Source organism: Salvelinus alpinus, chromosome 4 (genome assembly GCF_045679555.1).
Source record: "Salvelinus alpinus chromosome 4, SLU_Salpinus.1, whole genome shotgun sequence".
Classification (NCBI taxonomy): Eukaryota; Metazoa; Chordata; class Actinopteri; order Salmoniformes; family Salmonidae; genus Salvelinus; species Salvelinus alpinus.
The window spans coordinates 84,188,621-84,212,061 of record NC_092089.1 but is presented as its reverse complement, the minus strand read 5'-3'; the positions used below and the strand labels follow the sequence as shown (position 1 = coordinate 84,212,061).

At 45.3% G+C, this 23,441-nt stretch overlaps 3 protein-coding genes across 4 annotated transcripts; all 3 read right to left on the bottom strand.

Moving 5' to 3' along the window:
• Positions 1 to 171: 171 nt before the first annotated feature.
• On the bottom strand, positions 172 to 2,702 carry LOC139572525 (protein Wnt-8a-like). Its single transcript, XM_071395246.1, has 6 exons — positions 2,569 to 2,702; positions 2,426 to 2,459; positions 1,959 to 2,097; positions 1,394 to 1,519; positions 1,148 to 1,290; positions 172 to 972 (listed from the first exon to the last, which is right to left on the bottom strand). The coding sequence occupies exons 1-6, from the start codon at positions 2,637 to 2,639 to the stop codon at positions 415 to 417; spliced, it is 1,071 nt and encodes a 356-aa protein (XP_071251347.1). The 5' UTR covers positions 2,640 to 2,702; the 3' UTR covers positions 172 to 414.
• A 133-nt stretch (positions 2,703 to 2,835) lies between these two features.
• Positions 2,836 to 8,194, bottom strand: LOC139574575 (protein Wnt-8a-like). Of its 2 annotated transcripts, XM_071399298.1 has the most exons (8): positions 8,058 to 8,194; positions 7,852 to 7,955; positions 5,717 to 5,850; positions 5,547 to 5,580; positions 5,161 to 5,296; positions 4,832 to 4,957; positions 4,454 to 4,596; positions 2,836 to 4,166 (listed from the first exon to the last, which is right to left on the bottom strand). In XM_071399298.1, exons 2-8 carry the CDS (start codon positions 7,870 to 7,872, stop codon positions 3,591 to 3,593), a joined length of 1,170 nt encoding a protein of 389 aa, XP_071255399.1. In that variant the 5' UTR covers positions 7,873 to 7,955; positions 8,058 to 8,194; the 3' UTR covers positions 2,836 to 3,590. The 2 variants fall into 2 exon arrangements, with proteins under 2 accessions (XP_071255399.1, XP_071255400.1); XM_071399299.1 differs by lacking the exon at positions 8,058 to 8,194 and having other exon boundaries at positions 7,852 to 7,982.
• Positions 8,195 to 12,796: 4,602 nt separating this feature from the next.
• Positions 12,797 to 17,082, bottom strand: tmsb2 (thymosin beta 2). Its single transcript, XM_071399300.1, has 3 exons — positions 16,969 to 17,082; positions 13,685 to 13,789; positions 12,797 to 12,948 (listed from the first exon to the last, which is right to left on the bottom strand). The coding sequence occupies exons 2-3, from the start codon at positions 13,782 to 13,784 to the stop codon at positions 12,911 to 12,913; spliced, it is 138 nt and encodes a 45-aa protein (XP_071255401.1). The 5' UTR covers positions 13,785 to 13,789; positions 16,969 to 17,082; the 3' UTR covers positions 12,797 to 12,910.
• Between the last annotated feature and the right edge of the window lie 6,359 nt (positions 17,083 to 23,441).

Sequence of the window (23,441 nt, the reverse complement as noted above, 5' to 3'; positions counted from 1 at the left end):
ACTGCCTGCCTATTCTCCTATTATTTTACTGAGTGAATTTCGTGTTCTAATTTGTTTTGCAGAAGGATAAAATGCAGTCATTGAGCAAAAATACATTTTCTTAACTGTTTATTCATCAGAAGATGTGTATGTAGTCCCATAAATAATAATTGAGAAGCAAAAACAACGAAGTATATTTTATATTTGTTTATTAAATATTTCCAATGAGTCACATACATAAATATATAATTTACATCCATATAGGCCTACAATAAGACAAACGTGGGTGGGTGACGGGGGAAGTGCAGAACAACATTTCACATAATCACGGAGTGGAGGACAGTCTTTGTGAATAAAGATAGATTTGAAATAAGCTGACAAAACTCATGATTTAACATTTGCCATCATAATAGTTTGCATAGAATAAAGCCTCATTCATTTAGGTCCTCGGTATCTCCTTCTGTAGTTGTGTCCGTGGCCTCCCTCTCTTCTGGCACACACGTGTTTGACCATCACTTGAGAGCAGTTCTCACACTTGACCGTGCAGCACCATTGGAACTTACAGTTACAGCTGCTGACTATCTCTGTCCGCCTCTCCTCCACCCCCAGGCCGCACTCATGGCACAGTCGGCGGCAGCTCCTCTTCTCCCACTGGTTCAAGCCCTCGCCGTGCTGCAGGCACTCCCTGCCCTCAGTACCGTGAAGGCCCAGGCTGGCGTTCTGACTGCAGTAGTCTGGAGATTCCTCCAGGTAAATGAGCTCCGTTCGGGCGATGCTGCTGAACGCGTCCGCAATGGCGCCCCTGTTGTCGGCGCTGTTCCCCGACCTCATCCGCCTCTTGTCCATTTCCAGTTTCTGCGCCTGGTCGTGTTTGATTTTGAGGTAGTTGCCGATGTCTCTGAAGTCAGACAACTGCATCCAGCAGGTCTGAACGGAGCAACTCTCAGACATACCGTGGCACCTGCAGATGCGCTTCATGGTGGCCTTCACCGCCTGATCAACAGACACAGAGAAAAGGGGGTTATAGTGGGTATTAACTCAAATGTGATTGAATTGAAGCACACAACCAATGCGTCACAACATGGCCAATTAATGTGTAATAACAAGATTAACCAATGCGTCAACCCATGCGTAATGCCATAGCTTTCCATGGAGCGAAATAACTCACCATTCTACCGGCCTCGTTGTTATGAAGGTTGACAGCCGCCCGTGAGTCCTGGCCAGTCTCAAGCGCGTCCACGTACTGTTTTGACATCCTTTCCCCAAAGTCCAAGTTATCACTGCAGCCGCCCCACAACCACCCACGCCCCCCTGGGGACAGGAGACAAGCAAAAACATGAGTACGGGCACACATAGCAGGATGCAAGAATATTATCACCTTCTTCCGGTCTACTCTCTCATTGTTGTGTGTTACCGATTTGACCATTTCTCGAGCCGTCACAGCCGCAGTTGTCCAGGTCCCCGAGACTACAGTTGCGGGTCAGTGTGTACATGACACCTGCTGCGCTGATCGCGTGCACGAAAGAGGTCTCACTTGTGGCTACAGAAACAGACATCAAACGTATAAATATGTATTCAAATATTTCACAATGTCAGGTAAATATCAAATCATGTTTATGCATTATGTAGCCAAAGCCTCGAACACACCTACAACGTCATTGTATAAAATGGTACTCCGCATAATCTGGATATGTGTGCAACAAAAGTTCAACATTCACCCTCTGCTACCATTTCTGTCAAGCCATCTACGCATACGTTCGATTTATCCAACGTATGCACGACACAGAACGCACTGCAACTGTCTCTGCAACGCAATGCTGCAAGGCAAACGCAGCGTTCCATTGGAAATGAATGGACTTCTGGTGAACCAAAACGCATAACGCATTGTAGGTGTGATCAAGGCGTTAGGGCTTCTCAACTCGCATACATATGACATTTTATGCATTAGATTTGACGTATTGGGTATCAAAGCTCTGTACCGCTGCGAAGGCCTTTATGAGTTGACAGTTGGAGCGCACTCTCCGGGCAGTTCCACCTGTCCCAAGCAAACTGGTGTTTACATTCCTGGATCCCGCTCTGCGCGCCCACTTGCACGCTACTAGCATACGTCAGATAGGCCTGGAGATAAGAGGGAGAGAGCATGTTAAATCCACTATTGAATATCCTCAAAACTAAAAAAAACGAATCATCCAAGTGACATTTGGATGAGATTAATCATTTCCTGTTACTTTTGAATACCCATTGAGTTGTGATGAAAATGCTATTAAAGTAAGCTATGCATTCGTCTATCATTACGCACTACTGAAACGATCCTATTGAAAGACCATCAATGTTTCGTGCACTCATGATGCCATGAGTACCTTTTGGTAATCTTTGCATAATAGTTTGGAGCACTTGTTTTCCCTAAGATTACTTATAAAGCAAACAATTCGAATACAAATCTTACCTTGGGTCCAGTCATAAGAAAATTGTTCACGGCCCTGAAAGAACAAAGAAAATATAGTCTGAAACAACCTTTTAAAACCGAGACACTAGCTAAATGAAAACTAAAAACGTTATAAATAAAATGTTTTAGAAGTGGGGTCTTACCAGGCATGTCCAAGAAGAGTTTTGTGGAGAAGGAAAAGCACCAGGAGCCAAAGGAACGAACAGAAGACCATTATTAGTGTTTTTACCTCCGACACTAAGGGAGAGATCTGGGAATGTGATGAAGACACGCAGCTTTCGCCTTTTAATTTAAGAGAACGAATCAGAAACAAATGGGAACCTTGTTCTTTGTCTCCGGGTTCCGAGGACGCTGATTGGACAATGGCCACATAAATAAGACTGGAGGAAAGGCCTATTGAGAACTTCAAAGGGTGTCAGGACAAGACAGTTTATTTTCTTCCCTCAGGCGATGACACCAGCGGCCAGATTAATTACATGATCCCAGCCTCCCGTGGAGACCTCGCCCTCAACACCACCAATAAACAAAAACAGACTGCCGAATCAGAATATTAAAAGCGACAAACTTCGTCGGCACAGGAAGTAAACTCAGAACAGGACTCGAAATAAGATTAAAATATTTAATATGCAATTCCCTGTACAAAAATAAAAACATGTGATAATGACACTTAAAACAATGTCATAATTGATATCAAAAAGGACACACCGAATGTACGCATAGGCCTCTAACCCATTTAGACAACCATATTTCTCCGTATACACCCCCAAAGTGACAAGTAAACTTAAACGTGCATGAACAAAATAACATTGTGATGATAAATACACATTTATCAAAGGAATATATATATTTTTAGAACATATCACATATCTATTCGATTGTCAAAATGTTAGAGCCTATAAAGTGCATTTTTAATAAGGGACAAAAGTGGAAATAGTTTGTCACCCGATGTGGGATGGATGAGAATATATGTTGATCATTAACAAGTTACAGGAGAAATCACGTGTAAAATGTTTGGGTAACAACATACAAGACATACAATCCCAGACAGATGAACATGGATAAAATGAACTGTAATAAAACATGTTTAAATAGCGAATATTAAAATAAACTGTCCCCTTCATAGTTATCCTCAAGTATAGATAACCACAGTCTGTGCAGGCGCAAGTCAACTGCGCTGCACGCGGGGCCTTCTCCCACTTTTCCTTGTGCTGTTCTGAGGCCTGCGCACTCTCTCCCTGCGCGCGCAGTAGTATTTGGTCACGACCTGCGTGCACCGCTCGCACTTGACCGTGCAGCACCAGTGAAATTTACAGTTACAGCTGCTGACTATCTCAATCCGCCTCTCCTCGACCCTCAGGCCGCACTCATGGCACAGCCGGCGGCAGCTCTTCCTCTCCCACTGGGAGAGGTTATTTTCCCCCTGCAGGCACTCCCTCCCCTCGGTTCCCTGGAGCCCCAGGCTCTTGTTCTTGGTACAGTAGTCTGGAGATTCCTCCAGGTAAATGAGCTCCGTCCGGGCGATGCTGCTGAACACGTCCGCGATGGCGCCCCTGTTGTCGGCGCTGTTCCCCGACCTCATCCGCCTCTTGTCCATCTCCAGTTTCTGCGCCTGGTCGTGTTTGACTTTGAGGTAGTTGCCGATGTCTCTGAAGTCAGACAGCTGCATCCAGCAGGTCTGAACGGAGCAGCTCCCGGAGACGCCGTGGCACTTACAGGCTCGCTTCATGGTCGCCTTGATCGCCTAGAGAGAGAGCTTCAGTAAGTTATGGATTCAATAATATCTCACAACAGTTCATTTGTAAGTTTATGTTCGATCTGATAGGCTAAAAATAACGAAAAATTCCACAACGAATCCAAATGATAACCAAAATAGTTATCCAGTCCAAACAGATGACTTTGGCCCGCAAATGTACAAAACATTCCAATGAAATAACAATTTACACGAACAGTATACACATATAGGCCTACCAACGGCAGTATAGCCTGTATGAGACCGGCAGTATAGCCTGTATGAGATCTGTCACTCACCAGTCTACCGGCTTCATTGTTGTGCAGGTTTACACCTGCGCGCGAGTCGTGCCCGTTCTCCAGCGCATCCACGAACTGTTTGGACATCTTCTCCCCAAATTTCACATTATCACTGCAGCCCCCCCAAATCCAGCCCCTACCCCCTGGAGAGAGACAAGACAGGGTTAGTCTATGTAATTATGTCCATGTCCAAATATTACTGCCCTTATTTCTGTCAAATTTCAGTGTTGTCTTCTGTGCGCCCATTTTTGGTTCTGTGCGTAATGGTGTAAATGTGCACAATTCTGTTATTTGAGCATATAATACATGGTCACATGATTCAAATAGGTTGCTACACTCAATGTTATAAAGTCAGATGGTAATGGTATATAAACTCACCTATCTGCCCAATATTGGAGTCATCACATCCACAGTTATCAAAGTCCCCCATACTACAGTTCTTGGTGAGAGTGTACATCACCCCCGCAGCACTGATGGCGTGGACGAAAGACGTCTCTCTTGTGGCTGGAATTTAAAGATATCATGGTTGTCAATGTTATGGTTAAAGGTAACACATTTAACATTGGTAAATATTAGACGCTTGTAAATTGCTATGCGTAATTTCCTCAGACATACTCACTACAAGCCTAGTCTATTTTCCATTGGAAAACATTTATTTCGAGGGATTAGGTAGCCTATAGCACGCTGCCTCGTAAATATATTCTCACCACTGCGCAGTCCATGAGTTGATAGTTGGAGCGCGCTCTCGGGGCAGTTCCACCTGTCCCAAGCGAACTGGTGTTTGCATTCCTGAATCCCGCTCTGTGCGCCCACCTGCACGCTACTGGCATACGTCAGATAGGCCTGGAGGGGCACACGGATACAGAGACAGAGTAAATCACAGGTTCTCGTTCGTTATCAGGATTGAACCAGACATTTAATGTGTTATGCGTTTTCCAACTTGGCCTCCGTGTTTGAGCTATTCATTTGTTGTTATTAGAAAACACATTCCCCGTTAAGTTACAGCGAAAACATTTGCAACGTAAACCGTAAGGGCTATTTTAACCAAGCAGTCTAAGTGCACGAGCCCAAAAAGTAAATAAAGATCCGTTACCTTTGGTCCAGTCATCAGGAAGTTATTCACCGACCTATGGAAAACAGAAAGCAAACCCAGTCAAGACATGGTAATTGTGCCATCGTGTAAACGGATTTCCCCCCCATTGCTAATACAACTGATCATGGCAGAACTGTTGAAATGCCAACGACAACAGGTAAACAACCTACCATGCTGTAGCGTACAGAACATGACTACACATGGACAGGACCAGTGATGTCAGCAGCTTGCACGGTCCCATGGCAGCTAATGCGTCTTCTGCGTCCAAATCAACGGCTTCCGTGGAGTATCCCAAGCGTAAATACTGAGGCGGGTGGTCAGAGAAAGAGAGAGAAAGAGTAGGCTAGATGCAACTGAGCTCTGTGACTGGATCGTAAAGACATTTATAGTGTCGTTGTGTTTGATTGACAGATTTGTTCTGTTGGTAACGTTTCACTGTGAAAATGCGCCAACCATGTCATTGAATGCCGTGTTCTATAGACACATAGGAAACACGTCTGTGCATAACTGCACTTCAAAGCTTCCGCACAGACACAGTTTTAACAGCCCCCCCATCCATCCATTCCATTTCCCAGAGGTCACTCTTTATATACTTTTCCCACGAATAAGTGTATCAAGTGCTAAATTGCAGAGTTTATTATTCATATTATTATTAGTGGTGGTGGTAGCATGATTAGTATTAAATTGTGTTCGGATCTATAGGCCTACAATACACATTCAATTAGGACGTGTAGCCTAAACGTGCAGCCATTTCTGGATGTGAAATGGGCCCTCGCATGGATACATATCCCAAGTGGATACCTATAGGAACATACACATGTTCCTATAGGTATACACTTGGCTCTCCAGGGTAGGCTTATTCTCTATACCAATTTATTAAATGTCATAATATTACATCATATATTACTTTAGAAAAAATAGATAGTATTTATAATCAGACTGAATGTGTGTGTGTCCCCTATACTGACTTCATGCCCTAGTGACCTGGTAGGAGCTCTGTTCTTGGGGAACTAACACTGCGATTGGGGGGGGGGGGGGGGGGCTGGGTAACTACAGTGTCATAAATTCATTCAGCCCCGTTCGCTAAGAGTCATGTAAATAAAGCCTAACACATCGGCACCGCCGCGATAAGATAATAGCCGATTCCATGGGAACGAAGTCGGTGTGAAAATAGTCTGGAATCTAAGGAGAGGATGGGGATGTGAAAATAGTCTGGAATCTAAGGAGAGGATGGGGATGTGAAAATAGTCTGGAATCTAAGGAGCGGATGGGGATGTGAAAATAGTCTGGAATCTAAGGAGAGGATGGGGATGTGAAAATAGTCTGGAATCTAAGGAGAGGATGGGGATGTGAAAATAGTCTGGAATCTAAGGAGAGGATGGGGATGTGAAAATAAACGAGTAATAATGTAGGCAATCTGTAAGAAATGCAATATTGTTGACAATACCCTATATTTTAAATAGCCTAGGCCTAATGTTGAAACCAAAAAATATTAATTTCAATCCTCTAGATTAAACATATGTTAACAAATTTGGCACAAGTGTCTTCTGAATGATGGGTAAACTTGATATTCACTGACATGATTTGATGCAGTTGTCTTATTTCAAATCACCCGTCATCATCTGCCAGTTTCTGTTAGGCCTAATTCACATTCATATCTGATTTCATATGAGAAAGGTTAGCCTAACTTGTGATCCCTATTGATTACCATTGGCCTAGTTTATAGTTTCCATTTCAATCAGATCGCTGGGGCATGTTAAATCCTCTATAAACCACTCAAAATCCCCTAAAACAACTTCTCACTCCACGGTCAGACAATAGCCAAATCCTTGTAGGACAATAGAGGCGCGAGCAGGTGACGATAATCCGCACTAATTAGATTTCGGCCACTTGACTGTTCCACTGCAGCTGAAAGTTACATTTCCCACACCTAGCAGATGAAAATAAAAGGAGATTAAACGATGATCTTTGATGGCTGATCTCAACCCATTTCTGTCTAACAAATAGGCTTTGCCGCTACTGGCTTTATGGGGTCATAACAACCTGTAAAACAATAGTCCATCAACCTGGGCGTTATTTTACATAGATGCTACAAGCCTATATAAACATCGAAACTTAATCAAAAACACAAGCAGAAGCTCATTGCGAAATAAACCAATCAATATTGATCGTGAATGAATCAATATGCTATTTAAATTCATTACAAGTTGATGAATCATCCCTACAACTCAAAAGAAACATCACATATTGATCATTTAAAATGATATCAAATAAGTAAGCTAATATAGCCTAGTAATGTGCTCACCTTTCGGCACAGGTATTCCATGTTCTCTTCCTCTCAGGACTAACTCAGGTGTTGCTGATGATCTCAGCGTCAGTGTGGATGGCTCTCAGAGACAGACATACAGGCTTTACATTGATTGCATACAAACAGGAATAGAAAATATTAGTAGTGGACATGGGGGATTTCTGGGGCTAATATACAATACACTATTAATTTTTTTATTTTACCTTTATTTTACTAGGCAAGTCGGTCAAGAACAAATTCTTATTTTCAATGACGGCCTAGGAACAGTGGGTTAACTGCATGTTCAGGGGCAATACACTACAGCCAGTACACGTTGATTGAGTGATGTGTATTATCCAACGGACTGGTCCAAAGCACTGGACATCGACCCGCATCCCAGATTAAGATAAACATGTAAAACGCGTTTTAATTAAATTGTTCTAACTGACGTTTCAGACTCATTAGGCGCATCCATGGTGTGCTGATTGGCGATTTACGCAGCTGTTATTCACCTCAAATTGACTAGGCTAGGCTATATTTACGGTGCAGGGTGTGATAAGCGGAGTCATAAAACTGATAAAGGGAGCTGGAGGTGAGAGGCTAGACGTGCCATTACTGGCGACGCCAGCGACCCATGTGCCTCCATCAGAACAGCGATAGCACGGCAGATAGTTCAAAAGAAAGCATACCTCACAAACTATTACACATGAGCCAGGGGTGACCCTAGCCTTTTGGGTGCCCTAAGCACGACTTGGTTGGGGGGGCCCCACACCTACATCTTAACAGACAATTAGGGTTAAGTGCCCTGCTCAAGGTTACATCAACATATTATTCACCTAGTCAGCTCAGGGACTCAAACCAGCAACCTTTTGGTTACTGGCACAACATTCCGCTAGGTGACCTGCCACCCATAGGGCATTGGTTAAAAGTAGTGCACTTAAAACATTTTAGTGGCCTCCCTGTTGACAGTGGAGATTAACATTTAAGTTTTAAAGTCCATTTCTTGCAATTCTACACATTTTTCCATGGGAAAGACAGTTTAAGCTAATTTCCTGCCAGTCTACACATTTCTTAAGGATTTATGCCATGTTTATATGATCTGAGTGAGAATGACTAACAAAATCAATGGGGGCCCCCTTGAGGTCAGGGCCCCTGGGCACAGTCAGTATTCGGTCGTGATTACTACAAGTTTAGATAGATTGGTAGTTAGTCTAGCCAACTAACAATTGTTAGCTGACATGGCTAATTGAATGACTATCAGTGACAGACATAAGTGACAGACATAACAAGAGAACAACTAATGATGCACATCTACAGCTGGGCGACATGGCCAAAATATATCACGTCATTTAAAAAAAAGGACGGTATAACAGTATTTTAAACTATATTTATTTTTTTGATTAATAAAAGTTCTACATTTGCTTTATGAGTAATTTTTTATTTTATTTTTTATTTTACCTTTATTTAACTAGGCAAGTCAGTTAAGAACAAATTCTTATTTTCAATGACGGCCTAGGAACAGTGGGTTAACTGCCTGTTCAGGGGCAGAACGACAGATTTGTACCTTGTCAGCTCGGGGATTTGAACTTGCAACCTTTCGATTACTAGTCCAACGCTCTAACCACTAGGCTACCCTGCCGCCCCAAATGTGACTCGAGGGTGGCAACACATACATTCTAAGTGATTTCAATGGGTCTTTCTAAATTCTGATTGGTTTATACTGTTCAATTCAACTTCAACCTAAAATGATTTCCTGCATTTCCATCAATTTCTGCATTTCCTGCACTCATTTGAGATCATTTGTATTTTTAAGTTATTGTGACAGGGTAGGAACCAAGGTGTTTCCTAGGGGACCCTATAATCTTTGGCTACATTGAATGTTTTCTCTTAGCTACTTCATGTAGCTAACATATTCATGCTTTGTGTGTTCCTCTTTGATTTAGAAAATACTGTTGCACAAACAACATGCTGATTTAGGTCTACACCATCACTGGCATTATCAGGTTGTAAAGTTAATTATGTTTTCTCTGACTCAGTATGCTTATTAGCTAGCTAGTAAGCTAACTAGCTATTAGCATTAGTGACTAACAAGTTTTAGGCCCAACTTGCTAAGAAAAGACAAACTAGCTGTTTGCAGATGTAAGAAACACAAACTAATATTGTAGTTATAGAACACTAGTGGGATTTATATTAAGAAACAAAGTGAAAATGGCATCGTTGTCATCAACGTTGTTGCATGTGCTGCATTGCCCATGCAGACTGAATACAAGTGTCTTATGGTCAAGCACCAACAAATACACTCCTTGAGTGATGGGGGTGGGGCTCGGTCTGTGTGGAAGGTGTCAAGGAGAGAGAGCCGAGAGAGATGACTGATGTAGTGAAGTAAACTATAAAAATGAACGTTACACGTATCACGTTAAACAAACCAAACATTCAAATACCGTTACAGAAGGTAAAGTAAAAACCCAAACCGGTCCGTGCATCAATACCGGTATATCGTAAAATACGATATAACGCACAGCCCTATGCACAACCACATTTTGAAAAGCACCTGGTGTATTCTACTATTCTAACGCTCAATAGTAAATTGAGACCCTGACTGAGTTCCTACATTTTTTAAAACATCACTTGATCAGGGGACCCCTAGCAGCTGGGGGCCCTAAGCGACCGCTTATGTCATATATGCCTGGAACCAGCCCTGCATTAAAACAATACAATAAGATCTGAATGAGAGTCATAGTAACTCGTTATCAATGATACCAGTCTACCTTACAGGTGTGTGTATACCAAGAAGTATACGGGCAATAAATGTATCTCTGATTGTTGGACTGAGTTTTTGACCTGGTTTTCAATACTACAGTGATATCAGGCTTGTAAATGTATTAATTATGATTCATGAAATGTCTAAACTGTAGGTGTGAATGTGCTGATTTTACTTCTCTCCCAGGCAAAACTGTCTGCAAAAACCCACTATTGCCATGATAATTCCATCCACTCAAGAATCATGTATTATTTCATTTATTGTATTGGTAGCCTAATTTTGTATATATGTTCTGTATTTGTCTAATGCACTATATATTCTCAGTAGGGACTGTCCATACCCCCTTCCAGACTACTATATTATTCTCAAACATCATTAATCGTCAGAGAAAGTCAGACTCAAATCTGTTGTTTTCTATTACACCCTTTAGTCTTTATTTCATAAAGAAAAGTAAAAAGTGAATTATGAAAACACCTCCACAATCCCCCCGCCTTCCTCTCCCCGACCTCTCTTAGCCTGGATGCCTGACTTGGTTTGGTGAAGGCTAGGGGGTAAGGGTTAGGGGGTAGAGGCTAGGGGGTAAGGGCTAGGGAGTAAGGGGGTAGAGGCTAGGGGGTAACGGCTAGGGAGTAGGGGGGTAAGGGCTAGGGAGTAAGGGGGTAGAGGCTAGGGGGTAAGGGCTAGGGAGTAGGGGGGTAAGGGCTAGGGAGTAAGGGCTAGGGAGTAAGGGGGTAGAGGCTAGGGGGTAAGGGGGTAGAGGCTAGGGAGTAGGGGGGTAAGGGCTAGGGAGTAAGGGGGTAGAGGCTAGGGGGTAAGGGGGTAGAGGCTAGGGGGTAAGGGGGTAGAGGCTAGGGGGTAACGGCTAGGGAGTAAGGGTTAGGGAGTAAGGGGGTAGAGGCTAGGAAGTAAGGGGGTAAGGGGGTAGAGGCTAGGGGGTAACGGCTAGGGAGTAAGGGTTAGGGAGTAAGGGGGTAGAGGCTAGGAAGTAAGGGGGTAGAGGCTAGGGGGTAACGGCTAGGGAGTAAGGGTTAGGGAGTAAGGGGGTAGAGGCTAGGAAGTAAGGGGGTAGAGGCTAGGGGGTAACGGCTAGGGAGTAAGGGGGTAGAGGCTAGGGGGTAAGGGGGTAGAGGCTAGGGGGTAACGGCTAGGGAGTAAGGGGGTAGAGGCTAGGGGGTAAGGGGGTAGAGGCTAGGGGGTAACGGCTAGGGAGTAAGGGGGTAGAGGCTAGGGGGTAAGGGGGTAGAGGCTAGGGGGTAACGGCTAGGGAGTAAGGGGGTAGAGGCTAGGGGGTAAGGGGGTAGAGGCTAGGGGGTAACGGCTAGGGAGTAAGGGGGTAGAGGCTAGGAAGTAAGGGGGTAGAGGCTAGGGGGTAACGGCTAGGGAGTAAGGGGGTAGAGGCTAGGGGGTAAGGGGGTAGAGGCTAGGGGGTAACGGCTAGGGAGTAAGGGGGTAGAGGCTAGGGGGTAAGGGGGTAGAGGCTAGGGGGTAACGGCTAGGGAGTAAGGGTTAGGGAGTAAGGGGGTAGAGGCTAGGAAGTAAGGGCTAGGGAGTAATGGGGTAGAGGCTAGGGGGTAACGGCTAGGGAGTAGGGGGGTAAGGGCTAGGGAGTAAGGGGATAGAGGATTGGGGGTAAGGGCTAGGGAGTAAGGGTTAGGGAGTAAGGGGGTACATGCTAGGGGGTAAGGGCTAGGGAGTAGAGGCTAAAGAGTAAAGGCGTAGAGTCTAGGGAGTAAAGGGGTAGAGGCTAGGGAGTAAAGGCTAGGTCTTGTTTCTGGCCCAATACTTATTTAAAGCAGAACCATCCTGGCAGCCAGGCTACAACTATATTCCCCTGATGATAGATAGACCCCTGTGATGTCCCAAATGACACCATATTCCCTATATAGTGGACCAGGTCAATATTATTGTACTATATAAGGAATAGGGTGCCCTTAGGGATGCATCCCATGTACCCTCCTCCACTACTGCATCTCCAACCCATGTACCCTCCTCCACTACTGCATCTCCAACCCATGTACCCTCCTCCACTACTGCATCTCCAACCCATGTACCCTCCTCCACTACTGCATCTCCAACCCATGTACCCTCCTCCACTACTGCATCTCCAACCCATGTACCCTCCTCCACTACTGCATCTCCAACCCATGTACCCTCCTCCACTACTGCATCTCCCGGGGCCCTACAGCACCCTGTTATACAATACAAAGTAACATCAAGTAGAATACTGAGACAGACAATCAAAACAAAGTGCTTCTGTTGGCGGCATCTCTGCCTCCTCTCCTGTTTTCCTCCTCACGGCCTCGTCACCAAGTCACATCAAGGCGTTGCGTCCCCTTTCCTTTCCTGTTCAATGGCTGAAACAGAAGACAGGAAGACATGCATGTCAGTGCACACATCTGTATGGAGATTTGAATGTGAGTTGGGCTCCGGTGGTGTGTGGTTGCATTGCAGAGACGATACAGTCTCTGTCCCAAATGGTACCCTGTTCCCTATATAGTGCACTACTTTGACCTGGGCCTATAGGGAGAGAGTGATGTTGCTGATTCAGTGATTTGTAGTAGACAAGTGTTTGTATGGCCTAAAGGAAGGTTGACAGCGGTCGAACTGACCACCTATGAGAGAGAGAGATCCACAAAGAATTAGAAAACAAACCCGATTTTGATAAACTCCCATATCTACTGGGTGAAATACCACAGTGTGCCATCACAACAGCAAGATTTGTGACCTGTTGCCACAAGAAAAGGGCAACCAGTGAAGAACAAACATCATTGTAAATACAACCCATATTTATGTTTATTTATTTTCGCTTTTGTATTTTAACTATTTGCACATCGTTACAACTCTGTATATATACATAATATGACATTTGAAATGTCTTTATTCTTTTCGAACTTCTATGAGTGTAATGTTTACTGTTCATTTTTATTGTTTATTTCACTTTTGTATATTATCTACTTCACCTACTTTGGCAATGTTAACATATGTTTCCCATGCCAATAAAGCCCCTTGAATTGAATTGAGAGAGAGAGAGAGAGAACTGCAGAGGCAAACCTTCCCTTACGACACCCTTTAAAACACATGATCACTCACTCTCTTTGGTTGGCAGGGGGTTCTTTTCTTTCGTCTCAGTCTTCTTCAGTTTGGTCTTGTCGAAGCAGGTGATCTCTGTCAGGTCAGGTTTGTCAGACATAGTTGCTGTGAAGGAGAGAGAGATGGAGCAGGGAGGGAGAGAGAGATGGAGCAGGGAGGGAGAGAGAGATGGAGCAGGGAGGGAGAGAGAGATGGAGCAGGGAGGGAGAGAGAGATGGAGCAGGGAGGGAGAGAGAGATGGAGCAGGGAGGGAGAGAGAGAGATGGAGCGGGGAGGGAGAGAGAGAGATGGAGCAGGGAGGGAGAGAGAGATGGAGCAGGGAGGGAGAGAGAGAGATGGAGCAGGGAGGGATAGAGTAATGGAGCAGGGAGGGAGAGAGAGATGGATCAGGGAGGTATAGAGAGAGATGGAGCAGGGAGGGCGAGAGAGATGGAGCAGGGAGGGAGAGAGAGAGATGGAGCAGGGAGGGAGAGAGAAGGAGAGAAGGATGGGGCAGGGAGGGATAGAGAAGGAGAGAGAGAAAGGAAGAGAGATGGAGCAGGGAGGGAGAGAGAGGAAGAGAGAGATGGAGCAGAGAGGGAGAGAGAGGAAGAGAGATGGAGCAGGGAGGGAGAGAGAAGGAGAGAGAGATGGAGCAGGGAGGGAGAGAGAAGGAGAGAGAGATGGAGCAGGGAGAGAGAGAGAGGAAGAGAGAGATGGAGCAGGGAGGGAGAGAGAAGGAGAGAGAGATGGAGCAGGGAGGGAGAGAGGAAACGAGAACAGGCTGCTCACTCATATCTCTCCAACCATTGAAACAGTGGATTAAAATAAGACATGACTCATTTATAGCAGGACTTTGGTTTTTGACATTTGGTGACCCGTACACACACACACCACTACTTCAAGGTCTCAGAGAAAGTGACGTCACCGATTGAAAGGCTATTAGCGCGCACCACCGCTAACTAGCTAGCCATTTCACATCCGTTACACTCACCCCCCTTTCGACCTCCTCCTTTTCCGCAGCAACCAGTGATCCGGGTCACGGCACCAATGTAACAGTATAACTTTACGTCCGTCCCTCGCCCATACCCGGGCGCGAACCAGGGACCCTCTGCACACATCAACAACAGTCACCCACGAAGCATCGTTACCCATCGCTCCACAAAAGCCGCGGCCCTTGCAGAGCAAGGGGAACCACTACTTCAAGGTCTCAAAGCGAGTGACGTCCGTTTGAAAGGCTATTAGCGCGCACCACCGCTAACTAGATAGCCATTTCACATCAGTTACACTTACACACACACTATAGAGCATGACACCAGCCATTCTGCCTCCAACATGACACCAGCCATTCTGCCTCCAACATGACATCAGCCATTCTGCCTCTAGCATGACACCAGCCATTCTGCCTCCAACATGACACCAGCCATTCTGCCTCCAACATGACACCAGCCATTCTGCCTCTAGCATGACACCAGCCATTCTGCCTCTAGCATGACACCAGCCATTCTGCCTCCACCATGACACCAGCCATTCTGCCTCCAGCATGACACCAGCCATTCTGCCTCTAGCATGACACCAGCTATTCTGCCTCCAACATGACACCAGCCATTCTGCCTATCTGTCTACCCTGCTCTCTCTCTCTCTCTCTCTCTGCAGTCTCTCTCTCTCTCTGCAGTCTCTCTCTGCAGTCTCTCTCTCTCTCTCTCTCTCTCTCTCTCTCTCTCTCTCTCTCTCTCTCTCTCTCTCTCTCTCTCTCTCTCTCTCTCTCTCTCTCTCTTCCTATTCACCTTCTAATCTCTGCATCCTTGCCGTCTTGTCTCCTCCTGAGTCTCAGCACTGTTCCACAATATTAAAATGCACTCCTGGCTAGCATGGCCCCTTTCATAGCCCAGCCCTACCTCAGCCCCATCCCAGCCCTAGTTCAGCCCCATCCCAGCCCTAGTTCAGCCCCATCCCAGCCCTACCTCAGCCCCACCCCAGCCCTAGTTCAGCCCCATCCCATCCCTAGTTCAGCCCCATCCCAGCTCTACCTCAGCCCCATCCCAGCCCTAGTTCAGCTCCATCCCAGCCCTAGTTCAGCCCCATCCCAGCCCCATCCCAGCCCTAGTTCAGCCCCATCCCAGCCCTAGTTCAGCCCCATCCCAGCCCTAGTTCAGCCCCATCTCAGCCCTACCTCAGCCCCATCCCAGCCTAGTTCAGCCCCATCCCAGCCCTAGTTCAGCCCCATCCCAGCCCTACCTCAGCCCCACCCCAGCCCTAGTTCAGCCCCATCCCATCCCTAGTTCAGCCCCATCCCAGCTCTACCTCAGCCCCATCCCAGCCCTAGTTCAGCTCCATCCCAGCCCTAGTTCAGCCCCATCCCAGCCCCATCCCAGCCCTAGTTCAGCCCCATCCCAGCCCCATCCCAGCCCTAGTTCAGCCCCATCCCAGCCCTAGTTCAGCCCCATCCCAGCCCTAGTTCAGCCCCATCTCAGCCCTACCTCAGCCCCATTCCAGCCTAGTTCAGCCCCATCCCAGCCCTAGTTCAGCCCCATCCCAGCCCTACCTCAGCCCCATCCCAGCCCTAGTTCAGCCCCATCCCAGCCCTAGTTCAGCCCCATCCCAGCCCTAGTTCAGCCCCATCCCAGCCCTAGTTCAGCCCCATCTCAGCCCTACCTCAGCCCCATCCCAGCCTAGTTCAGCCCCATCCCAGCCCTAGTTCAGCCCCATCCCAGCCCTACCTCAGCCCCATCCCAGCCCTAGTTCAGCCCCATCTCAGCCCTACCTCAGCCCCATCCCAGCCTAGTTCAGCCCCATCCCAGCCCTAGTTCAGCCCCATCCCAGCCCTACCTCATCCCCATCCCAGCCCTAGTTCAGCCCCATCCCAGCCCTAGTTCAGCCCCATCCCAGCCCTAGTTCAGCCCCATCCCAGCCCTAGTTCAGCCCCATCTCAGCCCTACCTCAGCCCTACCTCAGCCCCATCCCAGCCCTACCTCAGCCCCACCCCAGCCCTAGCTCAGCCCCATCCCAGCCCTAGCTCAGCCCCATCCCAGCCCTACCTCAGCCCCAGACCAACTCAACTCAATCCTGCCTTGCTCACTTCATAACCCTGCTCTACTCAAATCCTACCACAGCACCTCTTACTCTCTCCATCTATCTTTTCATTAATTCATTCTCTCTATCCTTCCATCCCTCCATCAGATCAGTACACTTCAGTGCTCAGCCACAACCCAAATCCTTTGTTTCAGTATACAGAGACAAAGCAAAATAAATAAAAATGGGGCGAGAGAGAGAGAGCGAGAGAGAGGAGAGAGACTGAGGCTTACCTTTGTTCCACACAGCAGTGTGCTTTAATCCTCCAGGGCAAGGTTGGAAAGAGATGGAGGTAGACAAGGCTGTGAGTGTCTTCCGGTTTCTGCACGTCTAGGTCTGCACCAGGGTGTGGGTTTAAGAGAGAAAAAGTGGAGGAGGGAGGGGTGGAGATGGGGAGGAGGGGAGGAGGGAGAAACTGAGAGGGAGGGGGAGAGAGGAAGCACTAAAAGATAGGCAGAGAGAGAGAGAGAGAGAGAACGATAAGTCTGCCGTCTGCCTTCTCTTTCTTCATCTAGTTAATGTTCATGTTCTCCAGGGAAGACATTGGTGGAAGACCCAACCAATAGCAGGCTGTCGTGCTGTGCTGTGCTGCTCATGAAGATAGCATATGATGCACTATTTAATCAATGCACTGAGGTGATTTTGGGGTATTGGCATTCTGAGGTCAGGGACAGATGACGTAACACTTGAATGTCTCAAAATACAATTATTTATTTAATTTTCATAAGTAAAATAATTCAATTGGTTTTGATAATACATATGGTGGAACTATTGCCATTTTCTAAATACTGTCTTTTGTCTGTACAGTATATCATTTTCTAAATACTGTCTTTTGTCTGTACAGTATATCATTTTCTAAATACTGTCCTTTGTCTGTACAGTATATCATTTTCTAAATACTGTCCTTTGTCTGTACAGTATATCATTTTCTAAATACTGTCCTTTGTCTGTACAGTATATCATTTTCTAAATACTGTCCTTTGTCTGTACAGTATATCATTTTCTAAATACTGTCCTTTGTCTGTACAGTATATCATTTTCTAATATTTGTCCTTCATGGATGAATGTTTTTCTTCCAAATGGCACCCTATTCCCTTTATACCAAGGCCAATGGTGTTCTGGTCAAAATTAGTGCACTATATAGGGAATAGTGTACGGTGTCTGAACAGACCCATTAGAAGGAGTCAGCCTGTAGTAATGAACCCTCTGTACACAGCACATACAGTACATCCATTAGCTGACATCATACCTTCTTTGATTAAAACCCTTACATCTCCCAGAGGATTGTATTACAGGCGGTTACATACGGCATGGCTGGACAGGGGATGGCCCCTGCTCATGTCTATTTTAGAACAGGCTGCTCACTCATATCTCTCCAACCATTGAAACAGTGGATTAAAATAAGACATGACTCATTTATAGCAGGACTTTGGTTTTTGACATTTGGTGACCCGTACACACACGCGCACGCACGCACGCACACGCACACACACACACACACACACACACACACACACACACACACACACACACACACACACACACACACACACACACACACACACACACACACACACACACACACACACACACACACACACACACACACACACACACACACACACACACACACACACACACACACACACCTCCCGCCTACTCCAGGATGGGAACAGGTCTGTTTGGTAGTATCCTCCAGGGTCATACAGTACGTTGTGATATGTGTGGTGATTATGCTTGATGTCCTGGGTAGGCAAGGTGATGGGTGGTTTACCATCATTGTGAAATCATCAATGAGTAATGGATTATGTCCCAAATGGCACCCTATGTCATGTGGGGAATAATGAACCCTGGTCAAAAGTAGTGCACTATGTAGGGAATAGGGTGCCATTTGGGACACATTTTTATTGCCTATTCTCAGAGGTGCACACTATCAGTCTGCAGTGCCCTCTGGTGGTCATTGTGGAAATGTACAGCTCCTAACTCACTTTCAAATCTAATTTTGTTTTGTCACATGCTCTGAATACATCTGGTTTAGACTTTACCATGAAATGTTTACTTACAAGCCCTTCACCAACAATGCAGAGTTTAGTAATAGTAACACAAGAGGTATAAAATACACAGGAATTGAGCTATATACAGGGAGTACCAGTACCAGATCAATGTGGAGCTATATACAGGGAGTACCAGTACCAGATCAATGTGGAGCTATGTACAGGAAGTACCAGTACCAGATCAATGTGGAGCTATATACAGGGAGTACCAGTACCAGATCAATGTGGAGCTATATACAGGAAGTACCAGTACCAGATCAATGTGGAGCTATGTACAGGAAGTACCAGTACCAGATCAATGTGGAGCTATATACAGGGAGTACCAGTACCAGATCAATGTGGAGCTATATACAGGGAGTACCAGTACCAGATCAATGTGGAGCTATATACAGGGAGTACCAGTACCAGATCAATGTGGAGCTATATACAGGGAGTACCAGTACCAGATCAATGTGGAGCTATATACAGGAAGTACCAGTACCAGATCAATGTGGAGCTATGTACAGGAAGTACCAGTACCAGATCAATGTGGAGCTATATACAGGGAGTACCAGTACCAGATCAATGTGGAGCTATATACAGGGAGTACCAGTACCAGATCAATGTGGAGCTATATACAGGGAGTACCAGTACCAGATCAATGTGGAGCTATATACAGGGAGTACCAGTACCAGATCAATGTGGAGCTATATACAGGGAGTACCAGTACCAGATCAATGTGGAGCTATATACAGGGAGTACCAGTACCAGATCAATGTGGAGCTATATACAGGGAGTACCAGTACAAGATCAATGTGGAGCTATATACAGGGAGTGCCAGAAGCATGTAGATATGTATATGTAGATATGTAGATGTAGATATGTAGATATATATGTACATGAAGGCAGGGTATAGGGAGTAGGCATCAGGATATATATTAATAAGGCATTTGAGGTAGATATGCACATGAAGGCAGGATAAAGTGACTAGGCATCAGGATAGATAATAATAAGGTATTTGAGGTAGATATGTACATGAAGGCAGGGTAAAGTGACTAGGCATCAGGATAGATAATAATAAGGTATTTGAGGTAGATATGTACATGAAGGCAGGGTAAAGTGACTAGGCATCAGGATAGATAATAATAAGGTATTTGAGGTAGATATGTACATGAAGGCAGGGTAAAGTGACTAGGCATCAGGATAGATAATAATAAGGTATTTGAGGTAGATATGTACATGAAGGCAGGGTAAAGTGACTAGGCATCAGGATAGATAATAATAAGGTATTTGAGGTAGATATGTACATGAAGGCAGGGTAAAGTGACTAGGCATCAGGATAGAACAGTGTAGCAGCAGCATATGAGTATAAAAGTGAATGTGTGTTTGTGATGTGTGTGTGTTTGTGTTGTGTCGGTATGTGTGTGTGTTTGTGTGTATGTATGTAGTGTATGTGAATGTTTGTGGGTTTTGCGTGGGAGCGTCAATGTAGTGTGTGTGAGTGTGTGTGTATAAACTGTATAGTGAGTGTGCGTAGGGTAGAGTCAGTGCAGATAGTTTGAGTACCATTAATTGACTATTTAACAGTCTGGCTATTTAGCAGTCTTATGGCTTGGGGGGAGAAACTGTCTCAGAGCCTGCCTGCCTGATGCAGAATTCCTGGTTGGCAGGGAGCTCGGCGCCGCTGACGTATTGGGCTGTCCGCAACACCCTCTAGCGCTTTGCGGTCAAGGGCAGTGCATTTGCCATACCAAGCGGTGACGCAGCCAGTCAAGATGCTCTCGATGGTGCAGCTGTATTACTTTTTGAGGTTCCGATGGCCCCATCCCAAATCTTTTCACCCTCCTGAGGGGCTCTCATGAGGACTGTCACAGGAAAGGAAGACCCAGAGTTACCTCTTCTGCAGAGGATAAGTTCATTAGAGTTCACTGGACCTCAAATTGCAGCCCAAATAAATGCTTCACAGAGTTCAAGTATCAGACACATCTCAACATCAACTGTTACGAGGAGACTGCATGAATCAGGCCTTCATGGTTGAATTGCTGCAAAGAAACAACTGCTAAAGGACACCAATAATAAGAAGAGACTTTCTTGGGCCAAGAAACACGAGCAATGGACATTAGACCGGTGGAAATCTGTCCTTTGGTCTGATGAGTCCAAATTTTAGATTTTTGGTTCCAACCGCTGTGTCTTTGTGAGACACAGAGTAGGTGAACGGGTGATCTCCGCATATGTGGTTCCCACCATGAAGCATGGACGTGTGGGGGCGCTTTGCTGGTGACATTGTCTGTGATTTATTTAGAATTCAAGGCACACTTTAACAGCATGGTACCACAGTATTATGCAGCGATACGCCATCCCATCTGGTTTGGGCTTAGTGGGACTATCATTTGTTTTTCAACAGGACAATGACCCAACACACCTCCAGGCTGTGTAAGGGATATTTGACCAAGAAGGAGAGTGATGGAGTGCTGCATCAGATGACCTGGCCTCCACAATCACCCGACCTCAACCCAATTGTGATGGTTTGGGATGAGTTGGACCGCAGAGTGAAGGAAAAGCAGCCAACAAGTGCTCAGCAAATGCGGGAACTCCTTCAAGACTGTTGGAAAAGCATTCCAGTGACTACCTCATGAAGCTGGTTGAGAGAATGCCATCAGTATGCAAAGCTGTCATCAAAGCAAAGGGTGGCTACTTTGAAAAATCTCAAATCTCAAATATATTTTGATTTGTTTAACACATTTTTTGGTTACTACATGGTTCCATATGTGGTTTTTCATAGTTTTGATGTCTTCACTATTATTCTACATTGTAGAAAATAGTAAAAATAAAGAAAAACCTTTGAATGAGTAGATGTGTCCCTAAAAAATAATCATTCAGTTAATAAAGCCGCATACAAACATGGTCTCTTTTTTGCTTTCTTGAGTAACGCAGCTCCAAAATGCAGGTGTTTCAGCCTAGCTCAGTGCTTTCTGTGGTGGTGGGGCAGCCAGTGGAAAATACGGAGTGTAGGGGTTGGTAATGTTCTCTAGTTGCGAGGTGATTTGCTCTGTGTTCTGTCTCTCATGGCGACACTATGTCACTGCAAACTCTACGGGGAGAGCTGGAACATTCAAGTCCCTTGGGTGCTGCCATAGAGTTTCATTAGAAGTGCCCATCCAAGAAGGCTCAAGGTCATTGGCCCCAGATAAAATGACATCAAATCACATTATATCTACCGTAGCTTTGATTGGACTGATCATGTTAATTAACATAATACTTTCAAAATCTTAGCTAGCAAGCTAGACAAGCAGTCATCTTCATGAATTAAATCGACAATCTACTGGCAAATCCTTTTTAATCCTTGTCATATGAAGATAAATAATCAAGAGAAATGATAGATAAAACATATCGGTGCTCATCAGCCATTGGACATAAACATTACACAACAAGTTGGAAATCGCAAATTCAACAATGAGTGGTTTGGAAGGAATCAGTGGCTAACTGCAAGTGTTGCAAAGCAATCACTATTCTGCTATTCAGTGGAGTGGCTGTGTGGTCCAAGTCTGAGTTTAAGGGTCTCTTTTTCCAAGCTTAAAAGGATACACATTCAACACTATGGGCCAGAAAAAGTTGAATACATTGGCCATGCTGTCAATCCAGCATGACTTCTGCTGCGTTCAAAACAACTGGAAAATCTCAGACTTCAGTGAGTTCAAGACAACTGGGAACTCAGAGAAAAAAACTAGCTCCGACTGGGAAAAAACTATCTCCGACTCGGAATTCAAAGTCGGGAACTCAGGCCTCTTTCTAGAGCTCTGAACTGAAGATCACTGACAACGTGATTCGACCTGTCAGAGATCCCAGTTGTCTTGAAAGCATCATAAACCAAGAAAATGCCAAAAGTTGTACAACATTTGCCCATAATAAGGACCGCTGCGCTACATTACATTCAAGTGAGCACAGCACAACAAGGTGAGTCCAAAAATGTATTGTATGCTGTTGCATAAATTATGTAATATGCCAGGGAGATATGTAAACTGTAGCTAAGAAAGTAATGCTACGTGTATGTTGTGTAGTAAGCTGTTAGTAGCCCATGTGCCTCATCCTAATAATTTGGTCCCTTTCCCCCTCAGAACTTAGCCTACTGTTCTGACTTGGTGGTGCACATGTAGCCTATAGCCTGTTTTAGAGAAATGTAATCATTGAATATTGTAAGAGCTTTCATTGTCTGCTTATATGCCCCCTTTGTTTGTCCTACGGTTCTGACTTCGTGTACAGGGAGAATATTGTAAGGATGGCCCATATTCTGAATTCTGTTGCTGTACATTTCAAAAGTGCTGAACAAAAAGTTATCTTGACTACGTCCATCCTAGCTCGCTCGTTAATGTCTTAATTTAAATTACGGATTGCTTCTTATCTGCTCGTCGTCCCCTCAGCCATATCAGCTATGGTTTTTTTAAAGGCAGTAAATGAGGCTGAATGAACTGTTTCGCTGCCAGACAAGGCTCCGTTGATAGCCAGGTGTAGCAGTGGTAAGGATTCACTCCATGGTGCTGAAAAGAAAGCTCTGCTGTTGGGACAGCTCTATGTCGTTTTTGTGTGGAGATTGTTTTAGAAGTCTGTGAAAGTTTCTATGAGTGTGTGTGTGTGTGTGTGTGTCTGTATACAGTATGTGTGTGTGTGTGTGTGTG